Below are 25,629 nucleotides of genomic sequence, written 5' to 3' on the forward strand. Positions count from 1 at the left end.
CGCAAGAAACTCCAAAGGGTCATGAACAAAGCCCAGTCCATCACTCAAACCAGCTTCCCAGCCACTGACACTGTCTACACTTCCTGCTGCCTCGGTAAAGTAGCCAGCATAATTAAGGATCCCATACTCTTCCACCTCCTTCCATCAGGGAAAAAGATTAAAAAAAGTCTGAGGACACGACAACCAACTCAAGAGCAGCTTCTTCCCTGCTGCCAGACTTTTAAGTGGACCTAACTTGCATTATGTTGACCTTTTTCTACACCCTAGCTGTGACTGTAACACTACATTCTGCACTCCCTCCTTTCCCTATGTATGATATGCTTTGTCTGTATAGCATGTGTGAAACAACACTAGAAACTAATACATGTGACAATAATATATCAAATCAAAGAATGGCAATTCATTAATCAAAAGGGGAAACCCAAAAACATTCCCATTCTCAAAAATGGCAAAGTCCAACAAAAAGTGAAAAGTAAAAGGTTTAAGTCTGTAAAATCATTTTCAGGTGGGTGTGCTGAGTGAATAATCCAGGGAGCCTCCTCTTGAAGTCTCCATCTTCGTAGTCATCAGTTTTCATCCATACAGCAATGGCTACGGGCCCTGAATGCATCATGGTTGTGGTTCTGTAGACCTACGTTTCAGAATTAGCCAAGCCTCTCAGCAAGCTATTTCAGTGCAACTCCAATATCATTTAGCTGGACAAATTTTCATATCATCAAAAAGCAGGCTAATTATTGCCACAATTGAATACTCTCAATCATTAGCAAATTGATGGATAGTGCTATCAAGGAACACTTAGTCAGCAATAACCTGCTCCCTTCACTGACTTCCAGATTGGGTTCCTTCAGAATTATTTGACTCCAGACCTTGTTTCAGCCTTGGTCCGAGTTAGAGAACTGAATTTCAGGAGACGAAAGTGACTTGTTAAAAGTGGTATCAAGGAGCCCTAGTAAAATTGAAATAAATGGGAATCAGGAAAAACGTCCCACTGACTAATGTCATAATTTGTGGTTGTTCGAGGCTAATCATTTCTTCCTCAGGACATTGTTATCGGGCATTGTCAAGACACAACCATCTGCAGCTGCTTCGTCAAAAACCATTCATTTATCATAAGGTCAGAAATGGGGATATTTGCTGATGTTGCAGTGTTCAATTCCATTCGCAAATCCTCAAATAATGAAGCAATCTCTGCAGCATGCAGTAAGAACATAAGAACTAGGAGTAGGCCATGTGGCCTCTCGAGCCTGCTCTGCCATTCAATAAAATCATGGCAGATCTTTTTTGTGGACTTAGCTTCATTTATCCGCCTGCTCACCATAACCCTCAGTTCGTTTACTGTTCAAAAATCTATCTTTGCCTTAAGAACATTCAACGAGGCAGTCTCAACTGCTTCACTGAGCAGGGAATTGCACAGATTCACAACCCTTTGGGTGAAGATGTTTCTTCTCAACTCAATCCTAAATCTGCTCTGCCTTATTTCCAAGCTATGCCCTCTTGTTCTGGTTTCAGCTGCCAGTGGAAACAACCTCCCTGCTTCTATCTTATCTATTCCCTTCATAATTTTATATGTTTCTAGAAGATCCCCCCTCATTCTTCTAAATGCCAATGAGAATAGTCCCAGTCTACTCAGTCTCTCCTTCCTTCAGCATGATCTGAGCAGGTTGGGTGAGTGGGCAAATCAATGGTAGATGCAGTATAATTTGGATAAGTGCTACTAGCAAAAACAACGTGGCAGATTACCATCTGAATGTCTGTAAATTGGTAGAGGGAATGTTAAGTGGTGTCTTTGTGCACCAGTCGCTGAAGGTAAGCGTGCAGGCTGCAGCAGGCGATAAAGGCTGCAAATGGTGTGCTGGCCTTTATTGTGACACATTTTGAGTACAGGAGCAGGGATATGTTGTTGCAACTATACATGGTCTTAGTGAGGCCACACCTAGAATATTGTGCGCTGTTTTAGTCTCCTCTGAGAAAGAAGGTTCTTACTCTTGAGGGAGTGCTTTATTTTCGCTCAGCATTTGTTCATTTTCTTAATAGCACAACGCTTTATTCAAATTTCATTTAATATTGTGCCAAATCGTACCTTTCCAAATTTTGCTAATTAGCTCTTTCAGTAAAATGTATTGTGGCCACCAAAGTGAAAAGGTTTGGACAATTCCTGCACTAGGTGAATCTCTCATTCAGAGATAAGAGCAAATTAATGTGGATGCTGGAATCTGAAACCAAAAGAGTAAATACTGGAAAATCTCAGCAGGTCTGGCAGTACTTGTAAGGAGACAAAAGAGCTGCCACTAGGAGTCCAGATGACCCTTTGTCAAAGCTAAAAGGCATCAAAAGTGGGAGATATTTATACTGCAGGGCGATGGAATCAAAGATGAGTAACAGCCACAGAAACCAGGGGAAAAGACTGCTAATGGTTTTCCACAGAAAGAATAAAGGGTATGAATGACCAAAAGACAGAAGTTAAAATGAGTGGCTGAGCTGTGATGTTGTTTGGGGTGGGCGGATGGATGGATGGATGGGACAGAGGTAAAATTGGGACTGGGGGGAGGGGAGAAGAGGAGTTGGGGGGAGGGGAGAAGAGGAGTTGGGGGGAGGGGAGAAGAGGAGTTGGGGGGAGGGGAGAAGAGGAGTTGGGGGGAGGGGAGAAGAGGAGTTGGGGGGAGGGGAGAGAAGAAGAGAAAAATGAAGACAGACAATATGAAAACAAAGGGGTTGAGGTGGGGTACAGCAAATTATCTAAAGCTGTTGAATTCGATATCGAGATCGGAAGGCTGTAAAGTACCTAGCTGAAAGATGAGATGCTATTCTTCCAGCTTGTGTTGAGCTTCACTGGAACGTTGTAGCAAGCCACGGACAGACGTGGGTATGGGAGCAGAATTGTGTTAAAATGGCAAGCAACTCACTCATCTGATGATGGAGCAGCAAGCGCTCTGAAAACTAGTGGTGTTTACTACCAAATAAACCTATTGGACTTTAACCAGGTGTTGTAAGACTTCTTACTGGAGCAACTGGAAGGTCAGGGTCCTGATTGAACACAGACTGAAGGTGCTCAGCAAAGTGTTTATACTTGGTCTCTCCGATATAGAGGAGACCACACTGGGAACAGCGAATGCAATACACTAATTTGAAAGAAGTGCAAACAAAATGCTACTTAACCTGGAATGATTGTTTTGGACCTTAGACGGTAAGCATGGAAGAGGTGAAGGATCAGGTGTTACACCTTCTGCAATTGTATGGGAAGGTGCCATGAGTGATGAGAGAGGTGTTGGGTACAGTGGAGGAGTGGACTAGATTATCCCAGAGGAAATGGTCTCTGCAGAATGCTGACAGAGAGCGCGAAGGGAAGATTTATTTGGTGGTGGCAACACGCTGGAGTTGGTGCAAAAAGTTCTCTTTTGGTTGCTCAGAGGGTCAGTATAAACACGTTGGGCCAAATGGCCACCTTTGGTACTATATCAATTCAGTGATTCAATATAAATGACATGTCATTATTGCACCACTCCTTTATCGTGGCCACTTGTCTTTATATCGCTTAAGAATTTTATTCCCAGCACTCCTTAAGTTATTTTTTCCTCCAGAAAGCACTTCGGATTAAAGCCCAAGATCACCAGAGAAGTGAGTGGGAGATGGAGTTTCATTCTGAAGGCCTTGCCTACCTGGCACCGCGCACATTAGACTCGAAAGGGCAAAACTGCACGATGACTTCTTTGACTGACTTCAAGACCACTCTCCCCTTCCCCGCCGCCATCTTACTTCACCGACCTCGGCGCTGTCTGCCGTTGGGGTGGAGGGGAGCGGGGGAGGCGGGCTGATCAGGTGGTTTGTGCCGCCGTGCACGCTGGGAATTGTAGTTCTTCACGCAGTTTGATGACGGCACCGCGCTGGAGACGTTACTGCGTCATCTTACGTAACGACGTATCTCCCCGCCTGCTGATGGTGGAGCTTGCGGCTTTCAGGGCTGCGCATGCGCGCCCTGGCTCTGCCCCAGCTGTTTGCAGCAGCTTGTCCCTCGCTACTGTGGTCTGTGGGAGGAGCTGAGCCAGAGGCAAAGAGGCAAGGAACGCAGCAGTCTCGTTGCTTCTCAGAGCTGGTGAGGTCCTAATTATTGCAGCATACAGAGAAAGCGCGATCACTATTAATGCAGTACGTTACAATTTTACTGCTTTAGCTGATGTTTGTGCATGACTTGAGCTCCATCAACTTGAGTGTGAAGCAGCTGCGCGAATTAGCGGCTTCTTTCGTCGTTTTTCATGGTAAGATTTTTAAAAATTCCTATGTAAATGTTTAATTTCGCAACCAGATTTGTGAAATATGCAAATTATTTATTCGGTACATAACATCTAGGAAGTAGTATGTGGAAAGTCTTACGGTTTGACTGGTGATAGTACTCTTCACGTCCATAAAGGCAGTATAATACTTTGTGCTGTTGCCTAGGCTAGTACAATGAAAAACTGACATTTGTGGACCATCCCAAGGCTACTAAACTGGACATTTCAAATATAAAATGTTCTGTATAGTTCTGTAGAGTATTTTGGTGTATTTTCAACTTAATACAGTAAAAAAAATTCGTCTTTACCAACGGAATAAAAGCATTTCGCAGTTCACACGATTATCTTTAAGTCCTGTAGGTTTTTCATTAGAAACCATCACAGTTGTCTATGTGACTTGGGTTCAAATCTGCAGTTTGTGTAGTGTTGAATGTTGCATAAGTGCACTATCATTTAGTTTATATACACCCGGGGAGTTCTGAAGAGGTGTTTTCGAACATCAGTTAATTAATATTTTAACACGTAATTCATCTTTCACCAATTTTTTTTGCCTCACTTTGAATAGATACCTGTTCCTTTTGTATACTTGTATAGCTGAATATAAAACGCTTGTCATTCTTGCATTTATGAAGCACTTTAAGTGACTGTTGAATATCACGGAATCACGTAATATAGGAAAAACTGTGATCATCTTGATAATTATATGATAGATGCTTATTATATGTTGAACTGATTTTATTTCAGAATGTTGAGTGACAAAACCAAACATTTGGTTGGAATTACATGTTTAGCTGATCTTCCAGTGACTTAATGGCAATTGATTGTAAATATCTTGTCATTAAGCTGGGTTTAATTTACTGAAAGTATGTGGCACCGTTTGGAAATTCTTTCCACTGTCATCAAAAACTTCTGAATGCAATTTTCCCTTCAAAGCAGTTCTCAGTGGTTTTTGGTGAAATTGTTTGCAGGTTCCATCTAAGCATTTCCAGCTGGATGCATTACAGTACTTCTAAACAGGAAAATATTGCATGCTTTCTCAAGTTATGATATGACAAAATGCCTATTGCATTACATGCGCACATGTAAGGTTAATTTCATTTGAGTAATGTTACTCATTGTCATACGGTAACATGATTCATAAATGGTGCTGCCTGAACTCTGTCAGGGTAAGAGACTGCAAATGTTTTCTCCATTCTAGTGTTATTCTAGATAATTAAAATTGAATTATAGTTCAATTGTTAATATATACCTTCCTAATTTGTTGAATTTATTCTCCATTTCCTTTTTACTTTATATTTCCAATATTACAGCTATTCCTCAGATCAATCCAAGAAGATTCTGAGTATTTCTTTGTTTAAATTTGTGCTTTAATGCAATGATACTGGCTCATTAATATTGCTCTCCTCTTCCTTTTGTTTTTCCTCTCCTGTAGCCCCACTTTTGACCTTGATGCCTTCAGCCTTCTTAACTTGGCTCCCTGACTTGTTCCTTCTCTTACTCTAAGACCCTCCATATAGTCATTTGACTAAGCTTCCTAATAATTTGATCCATGCTATGATGTCCATTTCTGTCTGATTATAGCTCCACGAAATATTTTACAATGCTTCTGTGTTGAAAGCACTGTGTAAATGCAACTTGTGGGTGAAAATTGCAAACATCTATTCACCAGTAATGTGCAATAACTTTTTCATCTCATTTAGCTAATATTGAAGAGGAATATTTATCTTCCAATCACATCTACAATCCTGTTTACCACATTAATATATTTTTTGCTGTTTAACTATGATATTTCAAAATATTATTTAAAAATGAATTGTATCTTTGCATTAATATCAGCTAATCTTGGGCACAGGAAGGAAAGTTGGATGATCAGCAGTTTGTTGGAATAGGATCAAGGGAATAGGAGGTAGATTTCCTGGACAGGATAAGCTTGGAAAGAGTGAAATAGAAGATGGGACTGTAATTAGAGAAAGGCATGCATTCAGGACCATGACAATAGCAAATAATGGAAATCTGGTCAATTACTTTAGGGAAAAGGAGGAAAGCACCACACGCAGTTGGGCTTGATCTTTGTGACAAATAAATCCATATATTCCCCACACTTACTGAGTTGAGGATGGCCTGAGAAGACAGTGTGGTGCAGAAGAGAGGTCAGGATTATTTGTGCATTCCTAGATGATGTGTTAACCAGCAATAGTGAGCAGGAATGCTGCTGCTTTTTGGTCCAGCCAGGTCTAGCGGCAGAAATGTTATGGTGAATTGTGATCCAAAGTCTAGCTAATTGGGAATTAGTAATTGTAGCAGTAAGTGACTTGAAGGGCAGATCTTCCAGAGAAGGACATTGGAAGAAGTAGGTTGGGAGTGGAAAGAAGAAAGTGGGTGGAGAGTGATACAAGAAAGTTGTCAGTGATTGCAATGGGAGTAGCAAGGCCACATGAGATGGAAAGATTGAGCAGATGATGACAACCGGAACAGGACTGGCCCCATACTGCACAGGCCACATCATTACATTAAAAGTTTGATTCACTCACCAAAATGACCAGTTGTTTACCATCTTTACTGCTCCCCAGAATAAAAAAGACTTAATCAGGCTTTTTTTCAATAAGCAAACTTATTAATTATAAAATCAGTCTTGTCAAATAGAAAAGCAAAGTTTTTAAAAATACAGTATCATAGAGTTCTACAATGCAGGAGACCATTCGACCCATGGAGTCTGCGTCAACCACAATCCCACCCAGGCCCTATCCCCATAACCCCATGCATTTATTGTAGCTAGTCCCTCTTTCATTAAGGTGTAATTTAGCATGGCCAATCCACCTAACCTGCACATTTTTGTCCCCGTGTCTGCGTGTGTTTCCTCCCACAGTCCAAAGTGTAAACTCCACACAGACAGTGACCCAAGCCAGGAGTCGAGCCCAGCTCCCTGGTGCTGTGAAGCAGAAGTGTTTGCCACTATAGCACCCCGCGTGAAATATGAAAGTATGCTATTACCCTTTTGAGATACCTTAAGTATTTTGTTATTCTTTTGGCGTGTGTATAAAGAAAGATAGATGAATTCTGTCCCACACACTAAAATTAACAAAATAAAGCTAGAGACATTCTGCCAAAGGATACAAATCAATGGTTTAAGGGAAAAGAAAGGTAATGTAGTCCTTGAAACACCAGCCTTCATTAATCGAGGGATTGAGTTTAGGAGTCGGGAGGTAATGCTGGAACTTTATAAGACCCTTGTCAGGCCTCATTTGGAGTATTGTGCGCAGTTCTGGTCGCCTCACTATAGGAAAGATGTAGAAGCTATTGAAAGGGTGCAGAGGAGATTTACAAGGATGTTGCCTGGACTGGGAGGCATGCCTTATGAAGTTAGGTTGAGGGAGCTGGGACTCTTTTCCCTGGAGAGACGAAGGTTGAGAGGCGACCTGATAGAATTTTACAAAATGTTGAGAGGAATAGATAGGGTGGACTCTCAGAGGCTATTTCCCCGGTTTGAAATGGTCGCTACGAGAGGACACAGATTTAAGGTGCGGGGAGGGAGGTTCAGAAGTGATGTTAGGGGTAAGTTTTTCACTCAGAGGGTGGTGAGTGAATGGAATCGGCTGCCGTCAGTGGTGGTGGAGGCGAACTCGCTGGGGTCTTTTAAAAGACTTCTGGATGAGTATATGGGGTTTAATGAGATTGAGGGTTATAGATAGGTCTGTAGGTTGGTAGGTGATGTGGTCGGCGCAACTTGTGGGCCGAAGGGCCTGTTTGTGCTGTAGTGTTCTATGTTCTATGTTCTATGTTCTATCCAGTTTGTGATTTTTTTTTTTCTCTCCGTGATCTTAGTAGCTTATATTCACTTCTGGATATGAACCAACTCTAACCTGCAAGAAGGCTGCTGTCTTCTTTTCACGAGCAGTTGGTCTTTATTCTTTTCAGAGCCATACACTAATCATATGATCCCTTCTGTACTCGGTCCACCAGGGTCAAGAGTTTTCCAGTGTCTTTAAAACTGCATAATTGCCTGTTCTTGTAAATGGGTGTCTCTTTAAGAAAAATAATCAGAGGTTCTTGCGTTAACCCTTTCAGGAATAGTGTCTTTTAAAACACAAGTTGTTCAGAATGTTTTTAGACCTTAAGGATAAAACATTTTCTGTAATTAAAGTGTTCATGACAATGATTGTGAATACGGGTAACTGGTAGTGTGAGATTTAGGGAGAAAGGTGAGCAGTGATCTCAGAGGCTAGAGAGAACAAGAAGAGTTGAGATGGTGATGAAATCACTGGGAAGGGGAAATTACTCAAAGACTGAAGGAAGAAGGTGGAGAAAATATGAGTGAAACTTGATGTGGTACTTGGGTTGGGGAACAAAGAACAGGGATTTTGAATTAGATATGGAATAAGGTGAGATACTCAAAGGAAGAGAAATTGCCAGAAGAATAAGACAACAATTTAGGGATAAAGTAGCACCACCCTTGATGCTTTGAGTGGGCCATTGAGTGAAACGTATAGCAAGGAGGGGAGTTTCCTTAAGGAAAAAGATCTCATCACCTTTCTGCCATGTCTCTGTCAAGATCACTATTAATTATTCACAATAAGTTTAAAAAACAAGAGTTTTGTTGAAAAGTTTTTAAAAATCTTTATGCAATGAGGGCATCACCAGCAATGCCAACATTTGTTGCCCATCCCTAGCTGTCTGCGGATTGCATGATTTGCTGGGCTATATCAGAGACCATTTAGTAATCAATCACATTACTGTACTTCTGGAGTCACATGTAGGCCAGACCATGTACCTGCAAGGATATTAGTCCACTAGAAGGCTTTCTATTACAATCAATGACAGTTTCCTGGTCATCATTGAGACTAGCTTTCAAGCCTAGATTTTTATAAATTTGAATTCAAATTTCTAGATTGCAAGTTCAGTGACATTACCATTACACCACACTCTCTGCCATTGTACATTCTGGAGGTAGATGCAGAGAATTAAACACTGGCAGAATCCAAAGAAACAAGATTCTGATATGCATTCTCCACAGCAACACTTCTACCTCAGTTAATGGTGATTGGCAATTAATTGCCAAGCATTTTTTTTGAAAATTTTAAAGCAGGCAGCTTGACTCTGGACAAGGCATTGTCCTAAGAAATGAATCAGCTAATGGCTATTACTTATTTTGCTCAGCTGAATTCTTTGCACCTGTTTCAGCTGAACAGAATATGAGTGATGGTCAGAAGGTCAGATCATGCAGAGCCAGGGGAACTGTAGGAGAATGGATAGCAAGTTGGTGACAGAAAAGAAAAAATAGTTGGAGTTAATAGCTACTCAGAGCTAGCAAAAAGTGGAAAGTGTTGTTTCATCATTGGTGTTGAGACCACTATTCACCAATTACATAAATGATTTGAGCTCTCGCATCAGAAGTATAATTTCAACATTTCTGGATAACACCAAATTGTGAGCATAGTTAATACAGAGAGACTGTGGTTAAGTACAAGAGGGTAATAATTAACAGGCATAATTGACAAATAATTTTTATATAGATATATGCAGGGTGTCACATTTTGGTAGTAAGAATAAAGCTTTTATTTATTTGTGTCACAAGTAGGCTTACATTATCACTGCAATTAAGTTACTGTGAATAAGGCAGATTCTTGGAAAATAAGGGTCAAAATGAGTTCAAGGAGTAAAATCCTCTGAGGTTCAGATGCATAAGTCACTAAAGTCATGATGTGGAGATACTGGCTGGACTGGGGTAAACAGTAAGAAGTCTCTCAGCACCAGGTTAAAGTCCAACAGGGTGATTTGGTAGCAAAAGCCACTAGCTTTTGGAGCACTGCCCCTTTGTCAGGTGAATGGGAGTTCTATTCACAAACATGGCATATAAAGACACAAACTCAATTTATAGAATAATGGTTGGAATGCGAATCTTTACAGGTAATCAAGTCTTAAAAGTACAGACAATGTGAATGGAGAGAGCATTAAGCACAAGTTAAGGAGATGTGTATTATCTCCAGACAGGACAGTTAGTGAGATTTTGCAAGCCCAAGCACATCGTGGGGATTACCGATAGTGTGAAATAAACCTGAGATCCCAGTTAAGGCCGTCCTCGTGTGCGGAACTTGGCTATCAGTCTCTGCTCAGCAACTCTGCTTTGTCATGTGTCATGAAGGCTGCCTTGGGGATCAGAGGCCATATGCTCGTGACCGCTGAAGTGTTCCCCAACAGGAAGAGAATGTTCTTGCCTGGTGATTGTCGAGCGGTGTTCATTCATCAGTTGTCGTAGCGTCTGCATGGTCTCCCCAATGTACCATGCCTCGGGACATCCTTTCCTATAGCGTATCAGGTAAACACAGTAAGAAGTCTCTCAATACCAGGTTAAAGTCCAACAGACTTATTTGTAGCAAATGCCACTGGCTTTTGAAATTGGCTGTTCCTTCGTCAGCTGACGTGACGAAGGAACAGCCAGTTTCAAAAGCTAGTGGCGTTGGCTACAAATAAGCCTGTTGGACTTTAATCTGATGTCGTGAGACTTCTTACTGTGTTTACCCCAGTCCAATGCTGGCATCTCCACATTGTGCGTATCAGGTAGACAAGGTTGGCTGAGTTACAAAGGTATGTACTGTGTACATGGTGGATGGTGTTCTCTGGTGTCCACCAGATGATGGCATCCATGTCGATGATCCGACATGTCTTGTAGAGGTTGCTGTGGCAGGTTTGTGTGCTGTTGTGTTCACTCTTCTCCTGAAGGCTGGATAGTTTGCAGCAGACAGTGGTCTGTTTAAGGTTGTGCGGTTGTTTGAAGGCAAGAAGTGGGGATGTGGGGATGGCCTTGGCAAGATGTTAGTCTTCATCAATGACATATTGAAGGCTCTGGAGAAGATGTCATAGCTTTTCCGCTCAGGGGAAGTACTGGACAAAAAAGGGTATTCTCTCCACTGTGTCACTGTGTTTGTGAGGAGGTCGGCGCGGTTTTTCCTGGGAGGAAACCCCGCGCAGACATGGGGAGAATGTGCAAACTCCACACAGACAGTGGCCTAAGTTTGGAAGCAAATCCAGGTCCCTGGTGCTGTGAGGCAGCAGTGCTGACCACTGTGCTACCGTGTACCAGAGAAGATGTTTCCAGTTATACAGGAGGTTTTGGGTAATGGGGCAGCAGTCAGGAGTGGGGTGGGATGGCAGTTGGCCGGACTGTGGAATATGATAATCATCAATTAATATGATAATCAGAGTAAGATTTCTTACTCTGGGATAGGTAAAAATGTGGAATTCCCCACCACTAGGAATCATTTGAGGAGAATAGCATTGATACAACACATGGGAGGGAAACAAGCATTTAAGGGAGAAAAAACACAATGATAAGGCCTAAAGATATAGGAGCAAAAGTTGGCCATTCTGCTCAGAGTCTGCTCCACTATTTAGAGAGAACATTAATGGTCTGATGTGATAATCCTCAACTCTACTTTCCTGCCTTATAGAAACATAGGAAATAGAAGCAGGAGGAAACCATTTGATCCTTTGAGCCCACTCCACCATTCATTATGATCATGGCTGATCGTTCAACTCAATAGCCTGATCCTGCCCCCTCTCCCCATATCCGTTGACTCCCTTTGCCTCAAGTGCTAGATCTAGAATTCATAGAATGCCTACAGTGCAGAAAGAGGCCATTAGGCCCATCGAGTCTGCACTGGGAACAATCCCACCCAGGCCCTATCCCCATATCCCTACATATTTACCCACTAATCCTTCTAACCTACGCATCCCAGGACACTCGGGCAATTTAGCTTGGCCAATCCACCTAACCCGCACATCTTTGGACTGTGGGAGGAAACTGGAACACCCAGAGGAAACCCACGCAGACACAGGGAGAATGTGCAAACTCCGCACAGACAGTGACCTGAGCCAGGAATCGAACCCAGGTCCCTGGAGCTGTGAAGCAACAGTGTTAACTACTATGCTACCATGCCGCCCCTAATTGCTTCTTGAAAAACTCCAATGTTTTGGCCTCAGCTGTGATAGCAAATTCCAAAGGCTGACCACTCTCTGGGTCTTTCTCCTCATCTGTCCTAAATAGCCTATCCTGTATCCTCAAATGTGACCCCTGGTTCTCAACATCCCCAGCATCGGGAAAATCATTGTATTTACCCTAAATAGTCTTGTTAGAAATTTATAGGTTAGTATGAGATTCCTTCTCAATCTTCTGAACTCTAGTGAATACAATCCCAAACGACTCAATCTCTCCTCATGTCAATCCTACCATTCCATGGATCTGTCTGGTAAATCTCTGCACTCCCTCTAGGGCAAGAACGTCCTTCTTCAAGTAGGGGACCAAAATTGCACACACTATTTCTGGAAATACCTTCACCAAAGCCCTGTACAACTGCATCAAGACACCCCTGCCATTATAGTCTAATCCTCTTGCTATGAAGGCCAACATACCATTTGCCTTCTTTACTGCCTGCTGCTTATCTTCACTGACTAGTGTACAAGAACACCCAGATCTCGTTGCACAGTCTCCTCTTCTAATTTTGGCCATTCAGATAGTCATCTGCCTTCCTTCCTTTGCTACCAAAATGGATAACCTCACCTTTATCCAAATTATACTGAGTCTGCCAATCATTTGTCCAAATCACACTGCAGGATCTCTGCAACCTCCTCACAGCTCACTCTCCCATCCACCTTTGTCAAGGGTTATCCCCATAACCCTTGATTCCCTTACTGAACAAAAATCTGTCTCTCTCATTCTTGAACATACTTAAAAATCCCAATCTCTTCAGCCCTTTGGGTTGAAGAATTCCACATGTTCACACCCTCAGAAGAAATTCCTCCTCATCACTGTTTTAATGTCAGAATAAGGGATCACCCATTTATGTCCTCTGGTCCTAGACTTACTCACAAGGGGAAATAATCTCTTAGCAGTTACCCGATCAAGCCCTGAAAATCCTATATGCCTCAATAAGATCACCTCTTATTCTTCCAAATTCCAGTGAGTACAAACCTGACCTACACAAACTGCCCTTGTAAGAAAATCCCTCCCATACCTGAGATGAATCTATGTGAGCCTTTTCTGGGTTGAGGGGGAATCTGGAAAGAGGTGGATAAGTGAAATTTTATTATGCAGATCAGTCATGGTAGAGTTGAAAGGTATGAAAGGTGGAATAGGTTTAAAGGGCAGAATGGCCCACTCTTATTCCAAAGTTTCAATTTTAAACTTATTTGAGAATGTGAAAAACCTGTCCCAGGCTGAAAGATCTGTTCTGCCATTCAGGTCATACTGGTGCACAGATTACACAGTAGAAAGTTCTGAAATCATCATTATTCAGAATGCAGAAGTGTGATTGAAATCCTGGTCTTGTGGATGAGAGGTAAAAATAGAGTAAAAGTCTAAGCTTTTGAGCTAGACTGAAGCGGTGAACTAAGCATTTTAAACATTTTTAGAAGACGCAATTGGGACATGAATTATTTTTTGTTAATTATCTTATTTTTTGAATCTTATTCAAATTTCTGACATACAAAAATTTAGTTACAGAACGTGCAATAGGAGGTCAGGAATTTGGAGGGGGGGGCGGTGGTTAGGGTGGACGGGAATTTGAGGGCATGGGCATTGGGGGTTATGTGTTGGGGGGGTTGTGAGGTAAGGGTCTGGGAGTTGAGGGGGCTGTTTGGAGTGGTGGGAGTTGAGGAGGGAAGTTTGGAGTGGAAGGTTAGAAGGGAGCCTTGGAGTGCAATTAGCAACAGACTTGAATTGTTTTATCAATATAGTGATTTCTTTGTAGCTAACTTCCTAACATCAGTTAATTGTTTTATGATTAATTATTTTTAGAAAATCAACACTGGGTCTCCAATTTCACCACTGCTTCTGCCACCCTGGCCATTGTGTAAAGGTGTAAAGAAAGAGATGAAACCTGACATACAGCATTGTCCCAAATCGCTTTACAACCAAATCGGTCCTTTTGAGTTGTAGTCATTGGTATAATGTAGGCAATGTTATCAAATGGCAGATGAGTGCTGAATGGCGACTCCTGCTCTGAGTATGTATGTTTGTGTTATTCTGGGATGGATGTGATCAATTGAGCTAAATGGCCTTTATCATCCATAATTACCTTGAGAACAGAGACAGTGTTCAGTTCTTCTTTGCTAATGAAAATAAGCAGTCTTTCTGGGGTGATATTAGGAGGACAGGAGTGTGTAATGAGCTCATTTTGAATCAGTTTAGGCTGCACATAATGTTCAAGAGTCATTTCCATTGACTTCATCTATTGAAAATAGATTGTACTGAGAAACAGCTATCACCAGCATCTTTAGAAGTGGTCACAAAACAGATATAACTGTAAACCATTCCTCTGGCCTCGTAAAAGCTCTGTTGTGCAGATGCATCTGAGATCCCAGGAGAGAAGTCCAGGACTTCTGTCCTTACCCTGTTTGTCAGCATGCAATTGTCCTACCATAAATAAATACCCACCCTCTTCCTTTGTCCTTGCAAACTCCTTCCTTAGAGCTACTGCTGGTGAAGCAGGCAGAATAAAATTAAACTTTTACGATGAACAAGCTGTTTCTGGAGATGTAACAAACGGCAAAATCTTGCCCAGGTTATAATGAAGCATGAACCCAATTTCAAGGTTAGTTCTATCTATTGCCATTGGTTATGTAGCACATGCAGGTCATGATCAATTTTTTGAGAGATGACAGAATGCAATAATGAACAGTTAATGCTTTGGTAGCATATTGAAATTATAAAGGCATGACTTTTGAAATAAAATTTATGGACAAGAGGTGTATGCCATATGTAATTTTTAATGCATATAAGAACATAAGAAATAGGAGCAGGAGTAGGCCATCTAGCCCTTCGAGCCTGCCCCGCCATTCAATAAGATCATGGCTGATCTGTCGTGGCTCAGTTCCACATTCCCGCCCATATAAACACAAAAATCTGATCTTATTGCCTCTTAAATATTGATATGAAGTATCTACCATCTCATCTCCATCTGTGGTGTTAATTGAGTAACATGTCACTATAGTCCAACCTATATTTCACAGTTTACAATCAGTATTTTGGTGAGCATTACCACCTGTGTGCACATTTACATTGCTGAGTGTTTTAATATTGAAGATACAAAAGAAAGGTTAATTGTTCTCTAGCGGGTTACTTGCAAGAAATGTACTAATCATTTATCAGTTTTGCCTCATTGAATTTAATTGTAAATTGTTAAAGGAGTGTACTTGGGTTTCTGGGAAAATTGCATCCATGATTCAAATAGAATAGCCTGAAAAAGCAAGTGTTTAGAGAATGATGAATAGTGAAGGTTTGACATTACTTCATAATTCTGAAGAGAAATGTCATAAATATTGTTCATGCTCACTGAAAAGTCTGAATTGTAACTCCTCACTGAAGCTGTCTGACTTGAATGACTCAAATATGATGAGATGTAGCTAAGGTCTGCAGTTATATTGTTTAAATCAGAGGACTAAATTTCCTCTTTCCCCTGGACACTAATGTTTTTGATGCCTACGTTGAGTGTGGCTGAAGCCGTATCGGAGGCCAGTAGTGGAGGTCAGATTCAAACCATGAAGACCAATTTCCAGTGTTTTACACAGCATTATCACCGTGCATGGCCAATGCAAACACCCATTTCAAGTTTGTGCGCTGAGTTTTCCAGGTGAATAAACATTGTTGTTTACTGGCAAATCCGGTGATTTTAGCATTTGCCAGAATGGAAGAATTTTGTTAGACTCAGGTCAGCAGCAATCTGTTTTGCTGCTATGTCTGAAAAACTGAATATTACAACTCTAGATAACATATGTCCAGTAAAAAAATCAGGGGCTACTAGAGTGTGGGGGAGGAAAGACAATATTGGTCAGTGGCCATAAAAAGATTTGAATGATAGCTTGAGACTTTTGAATTGGAGGCATTGGGGGACTACATCCGGTGGAGAGAGGTAATGGTTGAGCAGGAATTTGTTCCATTTAGGATATGAACAGCAGTGTTTTGGTGAATTTCAGAATAGTTGTGAAGTTATTATTGGGAACTTGTTTCATGTCTAGTTTTAACGCTTATTTTCTGTACAATCACTGGGTTTTTGTAGAGCATTTAAATGAGCTGCTGTATAATAAACTTGCTGTTCCTCAATGCTACTTATTTTCCTTGCCTTAGAAATCTGTTCTAGGTTTTATAGCCTAAGCTTCAAACCAATGGATTTTGCACTACCACTTTTCAAAGTTGAGCAAATCATTGTGAGCATGTGATTATAGCCAGTAAATTGTAGTGACAAAAGACTTTTGTTCAACAACAGGACTAAAGGCAAATCCTCCTTCTGGGGATCAGGATATGCTTGCACGTGTAGTGTTCGGCACTGAGTACAAGGAAGTTATTGGCCATAAATTTAAAAACATAGATTCAGAAATTATATCACCACATGGGAACCACTTTAAAAATAAAGTTCATTTTTTATTTATAGAATTTTGCCACCTGAATACCTAACTACTTTTTAATCTATAATGCAAATTATCTGAATAATAAAACACTCCTTATGGAGCATTAAATGGATCATCATTATTTATCATCAAAGAATCTTCTATAGGATGATAGTGGAAGATCTTACAAATGAAAAAGTAAATATGGATTGGAGCAGAAAAGTTTGAACTGACATTTAATGGAAATTTTAAAAGCTATGAAAGGACTTGATGGGGGGAAATTATTGATGCAGATTCATCTTTTTAAAACAGAAGGCAAAGAAAAAACCTTTTGTCAATAAAGATGGGACATGTTGCTGCAATGACTTGTCAGGGCACAGACTATTGTATCTTTTGAAGAAGTGCAAAGAATAGTCAACTTTTGAGGCAGGAGAAGACAGAATTTGAGGAGAATTGTGAAGTGAGATTATTGCAAAGTATGCCTATGGTGCAGAAGAGGCCATTCAGCCCATCACATCTGCAACAACTCTGACATAGTATCTTACCCAGGCCCTCTTCTGCACAATCCCTATTCCTGTAACCCCACATGTTTAGCATGACTAATCCATCTAACCAGACATCTTGGGACGCTAAAGGGTAATTTAACATAGCCAACCCACCTACCCTGCACATCTTTGGATTGTGTAGGAAACCAGAGCACCAAGGAAAACCATGCAGACATGGGGGAGAATATGCAATCTCCACACAGTCACCCAAGGCTGGAATTGAACCTGGGTCCCTGGAGCTGTGAGGCAACAGCTCTAACCATTGTGCCACCATGCTGTTCTGGAGTTAGCCTGAACACAGCAGGTTGATGGATCTTGTGCTCAACCCAAGATCTACATAACAGAAGAATAGAAATTTAGAAAAGGGCAGAGGGTGTGTGTGACATAGTATGGGAAGGAGAGGTATATCTAGGTGGAGGAGCAAGTTAGCATTGAGTTTTGCAATAAAGACATGCTCTGTGATAAAGTATGAAGTGCCTATCACCTGTGTCAAAGTTTTAAGTTTATTACTGATTCCACAAACCAGAGACCATGTTATGTGAGTCCCCCCTCCCCACATCATCTCCGACAAAGATGTGTATCCCTTGTCTGGGTCCCCAAATTGTCTCGACCATTAAGAATTGAAGCAAAGGTTGCTGTCCCTTTTTTGTCTTAGCAGATGAGTAGACAGCTGTTGACCAGCCTGGATTCTGGAATTCAGATGGCCTTTGAATTTGTGCATCCCAAGGGGGTCATTAGTGGCTCTCCAAGGATGATGTGCAAATTTCTCCAATACTGCTGTGAAGCTCCTTTTGTTTGGCAATCACAGACAGACATAGATTTGGACATTTTCAGAATCTATTCAATTTTTAAAATTTTAGAAATAGCCATGAGGATATTTCTATAAATATGTAAACAGTATGAGGTTTTAGTCCCTCACACATGGTTTAAAGGAGGACAAGAATGTAGCCCAACATTCTTGGCTGAAAAATAACAATACGGATTAAAGAAGCAATTAAAGCTGTGAGGAGGGATGGAATGTGAGAAAAATCATCAAGTTAGGTTCTATCAGTTCAACTGAAGAACAAAATGGACTGTATTTTAAATCCTGAAGGAGCCAAAAGGAGATAGAGGAAGAATCATGTAAATAGTTTTCTGGGAAGTGCAGGACCAATAGGTTAGTTTTCAATTAACCTGTAATAACTGAAATAGGATTAATCTAAAAAGGTATAGTGTGTGCAGCAAATTCTTAAATATGTTGAGGAGAACATTTTCTGGCCATTACCGGTATATAACAAGCCCAAAAGAAAGGGTGTGCAGTTTTAAACATGGAAGGTGTATCAGTGGGAAAGGACTTCAGTGGACATTATTCTAATTCAGTTAGATCTGACATAGTCATGGGAAAGGATTGACTAGGGTAAGTTTTCAATTGGGAAAAGACCAGTTTCACTAGCTAAGGTGGGATTTAACAAAAGTGAACAAGAAACAATTACTTGAAAGTAAATCATTTTCAAAGGAGTGGGAGGCATTCAAGGAAATGAGAGTGAGAGGTAAAAAAACAAGCATATTCCACAAAGAAAAAGGGTGAAACTCCCATAAGAACATAAGAAATAGGAGCAGGAGGAGGCCATCTAGCCCTTCAAGCCTGCCTTGCCATTCAATAAGATCATGGCTGATCTGAAGTGGATCAGTTCAGCTTTCCTGCTTTCTCCCCATAACCCTTAATTCCCCTGTCCATCAAAAACCTATCTACCCGTGACTTGAATATATTTAGCGAGTTAGCCGCCACCACTTCAACGGGCAGAGAATTCCAGAGATTCACTACCCTTTGAGTGAAGAAGTTCCTCCTCAACGCTGATTCCCAAATTGGGAAACCCCAAGATGTCAAGGAACGTAGAGGGTAGATGAGGACAAAAAGGAAATTTTATGTCAATTCTGTGAACTCAACACTGCAGAAAGACTAGAGGAATTTAAGTATAGAAGTGAAACTAAAGGAAATTAGGAAAGAAAGTATGAAAATATTGGCAAGTCCAAAACCCAAAGATCATTTATAAACACACAGAGCAAAAGGATAACTCAAGTAGCGCCAGCTGAAGACCAAAAATAGAACCTTTGTGTAGAGGTGGAAGATGTGGTTCTGGTTCTTAATGAGTGTTTTGCATCTGTCTCCACAAAAGGATGGGACAATTGAGAAATCGTAGTTCAGGAGCAAGAATTTGAAATGTTGAGTAAACATAATGAGAAAGAAATTAAGGGGTTTAGTATCTTTGAAACAGGTATGTGAATCTATGTGAAATGTATTCCAGGCTGCTAAGAGAAGCAAGGGAGGGACTAGCCAAAGCACTGACTATTTTCCAACCCCTCTGGCTATGGTTATGCTGCTATTTCAGACTGTTGTTTTAAAAGGGATAAGCTGAGTAATTACAGACCACTTGGCCTACGCTCAGGAGCAGGCAAATTGAAGGCTCTCTTGAAGGAAAGAAAGGGTTATGGTCAGTATGTGCTTTTTGTGACAGGAAGGCTGTTTCTGAAGGGGTTCCACAAAGCTCAGTACTAGGTCCCTTGTTTTTGCAGTATATATCAGCGATTTTGACTTACATGTATGGGATGATTAAGAAGTTTGCCAATGTTGCAAAAATTGTCTTTGTTTAATCGTGAGGCGGAAAGCTTTAGATTGAGTCGCAAAAACCCAGCTTGCAGGTGCAGCAGGTGGTCAGGAAGGCGAATGGGATGCTGGCCTTCATAGCGAGGGGGACTGAATATAAATGTAGGGAGGTCTTGCTGCAGCTGTAAAGGGCATTGGTGAGGCCGCAGCTGGAGTACTGTGTGCAGTTTTGGGCGCCACACCTGCACAAGGATATTTTGGCCCTGGAGGGAGTGCAGAGGAGGTTTACTAGGCTGATACCGGAGTTGAGGGGATTGAGCTATGAGGAGAGGCTGAATAAACTAGGCTTGTACTCGTTAGAGTTTAGAAGAATGAGGGGAGATCTCATTGAGACGTATAAGATGATGAATGGGATGGATAGGATAGAGGTGGAGAGACTCTTCCCGCTCAAAAAAGACAGTAGGACTAGGGGGCACAGCCTCAAGATAAAGGGGAGGCGGTTTAGAACGGAGTTGAGGAGGAACTTCTTCACTCAAAGGGTGGTGAATCTCTGGAATTCTCTGCCCGTTGAAGTGGTGGAGGCTGCCTCGCTAAATATTTTTAAGAAGCGGGTTGATGGGTTCTTGATAAGAGAGGGGATTAAGGGTTATGGGGAGAGGCGGGAAAGTGGAACTGAGCCACAACAGATCAGCCATGATCTTATTGAATGGCGGGGCAGGCTCGAAGGGCTAGATGGCCTACTCCTGCTCCTATTTCTTATGTTCTTATGTTCTTAGATTACAGGAAGATGCTAATCTTCTGACCGGGGATCAGAAAAGGGGCAAATGAAATTCCACCTGGAGAAGTATGAGGTAACACTATATTGGGGAGGATAAACAAAGCAAGAGAATATGTAATAAATGGTAGGATATTGAGAAGTGTAAAGAATTGAGGGACCTTGGAGTGCAGATTCTTGAGGATGCAGGAACAGGTAGATAAGGTTGTTAGTAAGAACGAAGAACAGAGCGGTTAATGCTAAAACCTGTGTAAAACACATGTTAGGGCAAGGCCAGAGTACTGAATACAGTTCTGTTCCACAATACAGGATGTGTGTGATTGAACTAGTGAGGGTGACAGCGGAATTACAAGGGTGATGCCAGGTATCATGTCCATTAAAAGCATGTCATATGAAAAAGACTGTGCTTGTATGAAAGTTGTCTTTTAATTAAAATGAACACTGGCGAACTATTAAGATGGTTGTCAAAGAGCCAGTTACCTTTGCTATTTAAGCAGACTAGACTTCTGAGAGACTCAGAATTGAATAACCATGAGTCAGGGTCTCTGCCTGGAAGGGACAAAGATGAATGTTACTTGTAGAATTCACACCTTCCATTATTTTGAAGGTTATGCAAAACACGCAATCAATGAAGGCCTAGACTCTGTCGCTAGGTTTGCAATTTAATGAAAGAAAGCTGATGAGACCAATTATCCATCAGTAAAATGTGAATGATCTCAATCTATTTCCTAATGTATATCAATGGTTTTTTAGGTCTAACACAGTAAAAAGTCTGACAACACCAGGTTTCAGTCCAACCGATTTATTTGATAGTAAACTCACAAGCTTTCAGGTTAGCCCCTTCGTCAGGTGAATGGAGAGTTCTGGCCTCAGACAGAGTATATAAAGCACAGACAGTTTATAGATTACTGATTAGAATGCAAATCTTTACGCCTAACCTGCTGTTCAAGTCTTAAAGTGGCCGACAATGTGAGTGGAAGGAGCACTGATCACAGGTTAAAGAGATGTGTATTGTCTCCAGACAGTACAGTAAGTGAGGTTTTGCAAACCCAGGCAAGTCACGGGGGTTACAGATAGTGCGACATGAACCCAAGATCCCTGTTGAGACCGTCCTTGTGTGCGGAATTTGGCTATCAGTCTCTGCTCAGCGACTCTGCACTGTCGTGTGTTGTGAAGGCCACCTTGGAGAATGCTTACCCGAAGGTCAGAGGCTGAATGCCCATGACTACTGAAGTGTTCGCCAACAGGAAGGGAACAGTCTTGCCTGGTGATTGTCGAGCGATGTTCATTCATCCGTTGTAGCGTCTGCATGGTCTCTCCAATGTACCATGCTTCGGGACATCCTTTTTTGCAACTATCAGGTAGACAATGTTGGCCGAGTTGCAAGAGTATTTACCGTGTACCTGGTGGATGGTATTCTCATATGTGATGATGGTATCCATGTCGATGATCCGGCATGTCTTGCAGAGGTTGCTGTGGCAGGGTTGTGTGGTATTTTGGTCACTGTTCTCCTGAAGGCTGGGTAGTTTGCTGCGAGCAATGGTCTGTTTGAGGTTGCGTGGTTGTCTGAAGGCAAGAAGTGGGGGTGTGGGGATGGCCTTGGCGAGATGTTCGTCTTCATCAGTGATATGTTGAAGACTCCGGAGAAGATGTCGTAGGTTTTCTTTTAGGTAGTCTTTTAGGTTTAAGCAATTCAGGATGGATAAAGGCCATTGACCATGTGTCTGAAACTTTATCCCATAACCCTGAAGAGATCTGGTTAGATGGAAAAAGAACACCGACGAGACAACAATACAGAGTATGGCTGTGTCGTATTTGCTTTTTAAGAAACATCAGTCATCAGCCAGTCTGAGAACCAGACTCCAGATGAGCTAGCAGTCGCCAAGCAGCCAAAACACTGTTCTAGTTTCAAAGTTCACATGAGAACCAACCTCTTAGGTATTTGAATACTAGAAACCTTGCAATCTGCTGTGTACCCTTCACTTTTCAGGACCCTCATTCCAACTTTAAATCTTTGAATCCATTCAAGAAACCACAAGCTTGATTTGAGGGAGATCAGGAATTGTCAATCCGAGATGGAATTAACTGTGATATGTAAAAATCCACTATCTTTATCTGTAAAAACTCGTGGAAGCTTGCTGCTGAATTATTTTAATTGGAATGCAGACTCCAAGGTTAAGAAAAGACAAACCTCTTTCCATACAAAACATACTGATTATGGGCAGTCAGAAAAAAAATACATTTGATTCATGATGCAGGACAGGAAACTTTTAGCTATGAGAAAAGGTTGGATAGGCTGGAGTTAGTTTCTTTGGACCTGAAGAGGCTGTAGGAAAGTTCAGTTGATGTAAGTAAAATTATAAAGGACTTGAATCATTCATATTATTTTCCTCGGCGTAGAGGTCATTATCTGGGTTGGGTACAGATTAAAATAATTGGTAGAATTAATAACTGGAAGGATTAGAGGGAAGTTTTAAGAGAAATCTTTTCAGAGAATATCATTCAGAAAATGCTTTACTGATGGCAAGTTCTGTGTTAAGAACACTTTTCAAAACCATGTTCTGTTTTCTTGACTAAAATGTACATGCAGGATGCACTTGTTTTGTCAGGATATAAATAACCACAGTTTTAAAAAAGTGTGTGTTATCAGGGGATTTAATCTCCAAATTGATCTTCTTGCTGTGTAGCTGGAGACAAAATCATTCTGTAAAGTAAACAAGTTGCTCAAATATGTTCACTTGATTGCAGTTACGAATGTGCACCTCTAGATTATTGCCACTGTCTGATATACAAATGTTGCATGGTTAGCACACACAAACTAGTAATAATGGAGATGCTAATTGAAATGAATGTGAGGAATAAGTGTGTGTTTTGCTTATCCTACAATTGGAAAAACTTGGGCGGGACTTTTGGCCCAACACCTGAAAATCCTGCCCGAGGACCTTTGCATGGTCTGCCTTCGGCCCACTATGATTCCCATGTGGGCAGGGTGGGAAAATTGTCCCCATGGTATTAAAGGAAACTATTCAGCTGGTGTATCTGATGTTAGCTCTTCCATTTGTCAGTTGTTTGTTCTTTATCAAACCTATCGCATCCCTTTCAAATTATGTTCTATAATTTCTTAAAGTGGTTATTGCAGCAATATTCATTAAGTAATTTCGCATAAGTGAACCTTCATATTTGCCCTCTGTTCACCTAGTGTTCTGAGACCTCCATTTCTGAATTCTCTGCTTACTGTCACACTTTTATTCATACATTTTCATTTTTGCATTTCTACATTGCATTGCATTCACCAATACAGAAATTCACATATTTACCCTAAATCCTCTCAAAGCAGCTAAATTGACAATTTCCTGTAAAGACAATGGTGAGGGGCAAACTAATATTGAACATGAAGCATTTGAAAGTTTAATAAATTAGTACAGAATTACGTGAAGTTGTTTGGCTGATTTTTTTTTTAATGTCCTCCTTCTCTAGGTTCTTGTCTCATCACAGAGAGATCTGATTCATTATATCCCATCAGGTATCTCTTGAAATAATTCATTTTCTCCTGACAGTCAGTATCCTAGGAGCCTGGCCAGCATTTGCTGGAACAACTCTATGCTACTGGACCCTGTTTTTTTTTTGCTCCCCAATCTTTATTCCATCCAAGTCATATAATGGTCAGACCCTGCTTCTTTCTGCGTGCCACCTGCACTAATAGCCAAGGTTGCTGCCTGTCTACCTTGAGACTGGTACTATTGAGTAGGTGTCCTGCCGAGAATATTCACAGATGACAATCCCAGCCATGAGCACCAGGAGTGCATTAAATGGAGGAATAAAGTCTTTCTGAATTACAAGGATAAACTTAAAAGTGTTAATATTTGTTGTCAACTGTTTTTAAAAAACTTAAAGGAAAGATGGATAACCTATGTTGAATAAGCCATTGGACTTCGATTGGAGTGAACAAGAGATTGTCGGAGTAAGTGGTAGACTTGGGGGGGACAGAAATGGTTTACAAGGAGAGCAAATAGAAGGTAAATTGATGGCAAAGGGGGGAATTGATTGAAATATATGGATGGGTAGGAAGGAATAAATGGTTGTCACTACGAAGGGAATAATTAGATAGTAATAGAGGGAATAGGAAGTGAATGGTATTGAAGGGAAGGAGGAAGGAGGCAGCATCTGAAAGTTGCCCTTCAAGGGGTATGAGAAGCTGTGGGTGGAAGGACAGTTTTACTGGTAATGTATGTGGGGTTCATGCCCCTTTAAGGGAGCGGGTTGGGTGACTCAGGACTCCGCCTCACCTTGGGTGGAGCTTGCCTGGCCAATCTAATGCTGACTGTGCTAGAGTAAAGGTGTGTGAATAAAGTGTTCCAGTTAGGTTACTACCACTGACCTTGTGCGTCTTATATTGTTGTCAATATCAGGAGGTGATGGGGAGGAAGAGAATAGATTTGTAAAAGGAGATTGGAATAAGAGGATTATTTTAAATAGTTTGCAGGTGGAAATGAAAACCAGATTGAACTGAGAGAGTGAATAACTAAAAGGGTGAAAATTGGACAGAAGTGTTTCTAAAACATTAGGGAAGTGGGACAATTTCTCTTTTGGAAGCAGCAGTAGAAAACAAATATAACATTACGTACTTTGGCATTGAAATAAACTGCTTGGTGCACAATTAATTTGTATATTTGCCATTTATGATGAAAAGTGTTCCAAAATCACTTAGAATTCCACCCCTCCCACCCCAAACGTCCCATGCATTTACCATGACAAAACCACCTAACCTACGCATTTTTTAGCACATATTTGGATTGTAGGAGGAAACTGGAGCACCTGGAGGAAACCCACACAGACACAGGGAGAATGTGCAAACTCCAAGTCACCCAAGGCTGGAACTGAACCCTGCCGCTGTGAGGCGGCCACGCTAACTACTGTGCCACTTGTAATTGAATAATCCAACAATAGTGAATATTTGAGAACATACCTTTCATTTCATTGCTTATTCAGCAAAAAGTAATTTGCTCCTCAAATCAGTGCATATCATTACCAACTATTATTATACAAGTCATTGTTCAATGCATGACAGTGGTTTGAATC

General features: G+C 41.2%; 2 protein-coding genes across 6 annotated transcripts in view; one reads left to right on the forward strand and one right to left on the reverse strand.

Moving 5' to 3' along the window:
• mrpl53 (mitochondrial ribosomal protein L53) overlaps positions 1-3,770 on the reverse strand; it is a 28,939-nt gene extending 25,169 nt beyond the window's left edge. The window contains exon 1 of the mRNA XM_080194037.1: positions 3,657-3,770. Coding sequence (XP_080050163.1) covers positions 3,657-3,748 — 92 coding nt within the window. The 5' untranslated portion in view covers positions 3,749-3,770. The remainder of the gene's footprint in view (positions 1-3,656) is intronic.
• A 245-nt stretch (positions 3,771-4,015) lies between these two features.
• pag1 (phosphoprotein membrane anchor with glycosphingolipid microdomains 1) overlaps positions 4,016-25,629 on the forward strand; it is a 165,865-nt gene continuing 144,251 nt past the window's right edge. For 4 of the 5 annotated variants that reach the window (XM_080194040.1, XM_080194041.1, XM_080194043.1 and 1 more), the window contains exon 1: positions 4,039-4,253. The gene's annotated coding sequence lies outside the window, so the exon portion shown is untranslated. Of the gene's footprint in view, positions 4,254-25,629 lie in introns of all 5 variants that reach the window. The other variant, XM_080194042.1, reaches the window with a different exon arrangement.

The sequence above is a fragment of the Carcharhinus amblyrhynchos genome, chromosome 8, assembly GCF_965287045.1.
Source record: "Carcharhinus amblyrhynchos chromosome 8, sCarAmb.v2.hapA, whole genome shotgun sequence".
NCBI classification, from domain to species: domain Eukaryota; kingdom Metazoa; phylum Chordata; class Chondrichthyes; order Carcharhiniformes; family Carcharhinidae; genus Carcharhinus; species Carcharhinus amblyrhynchos.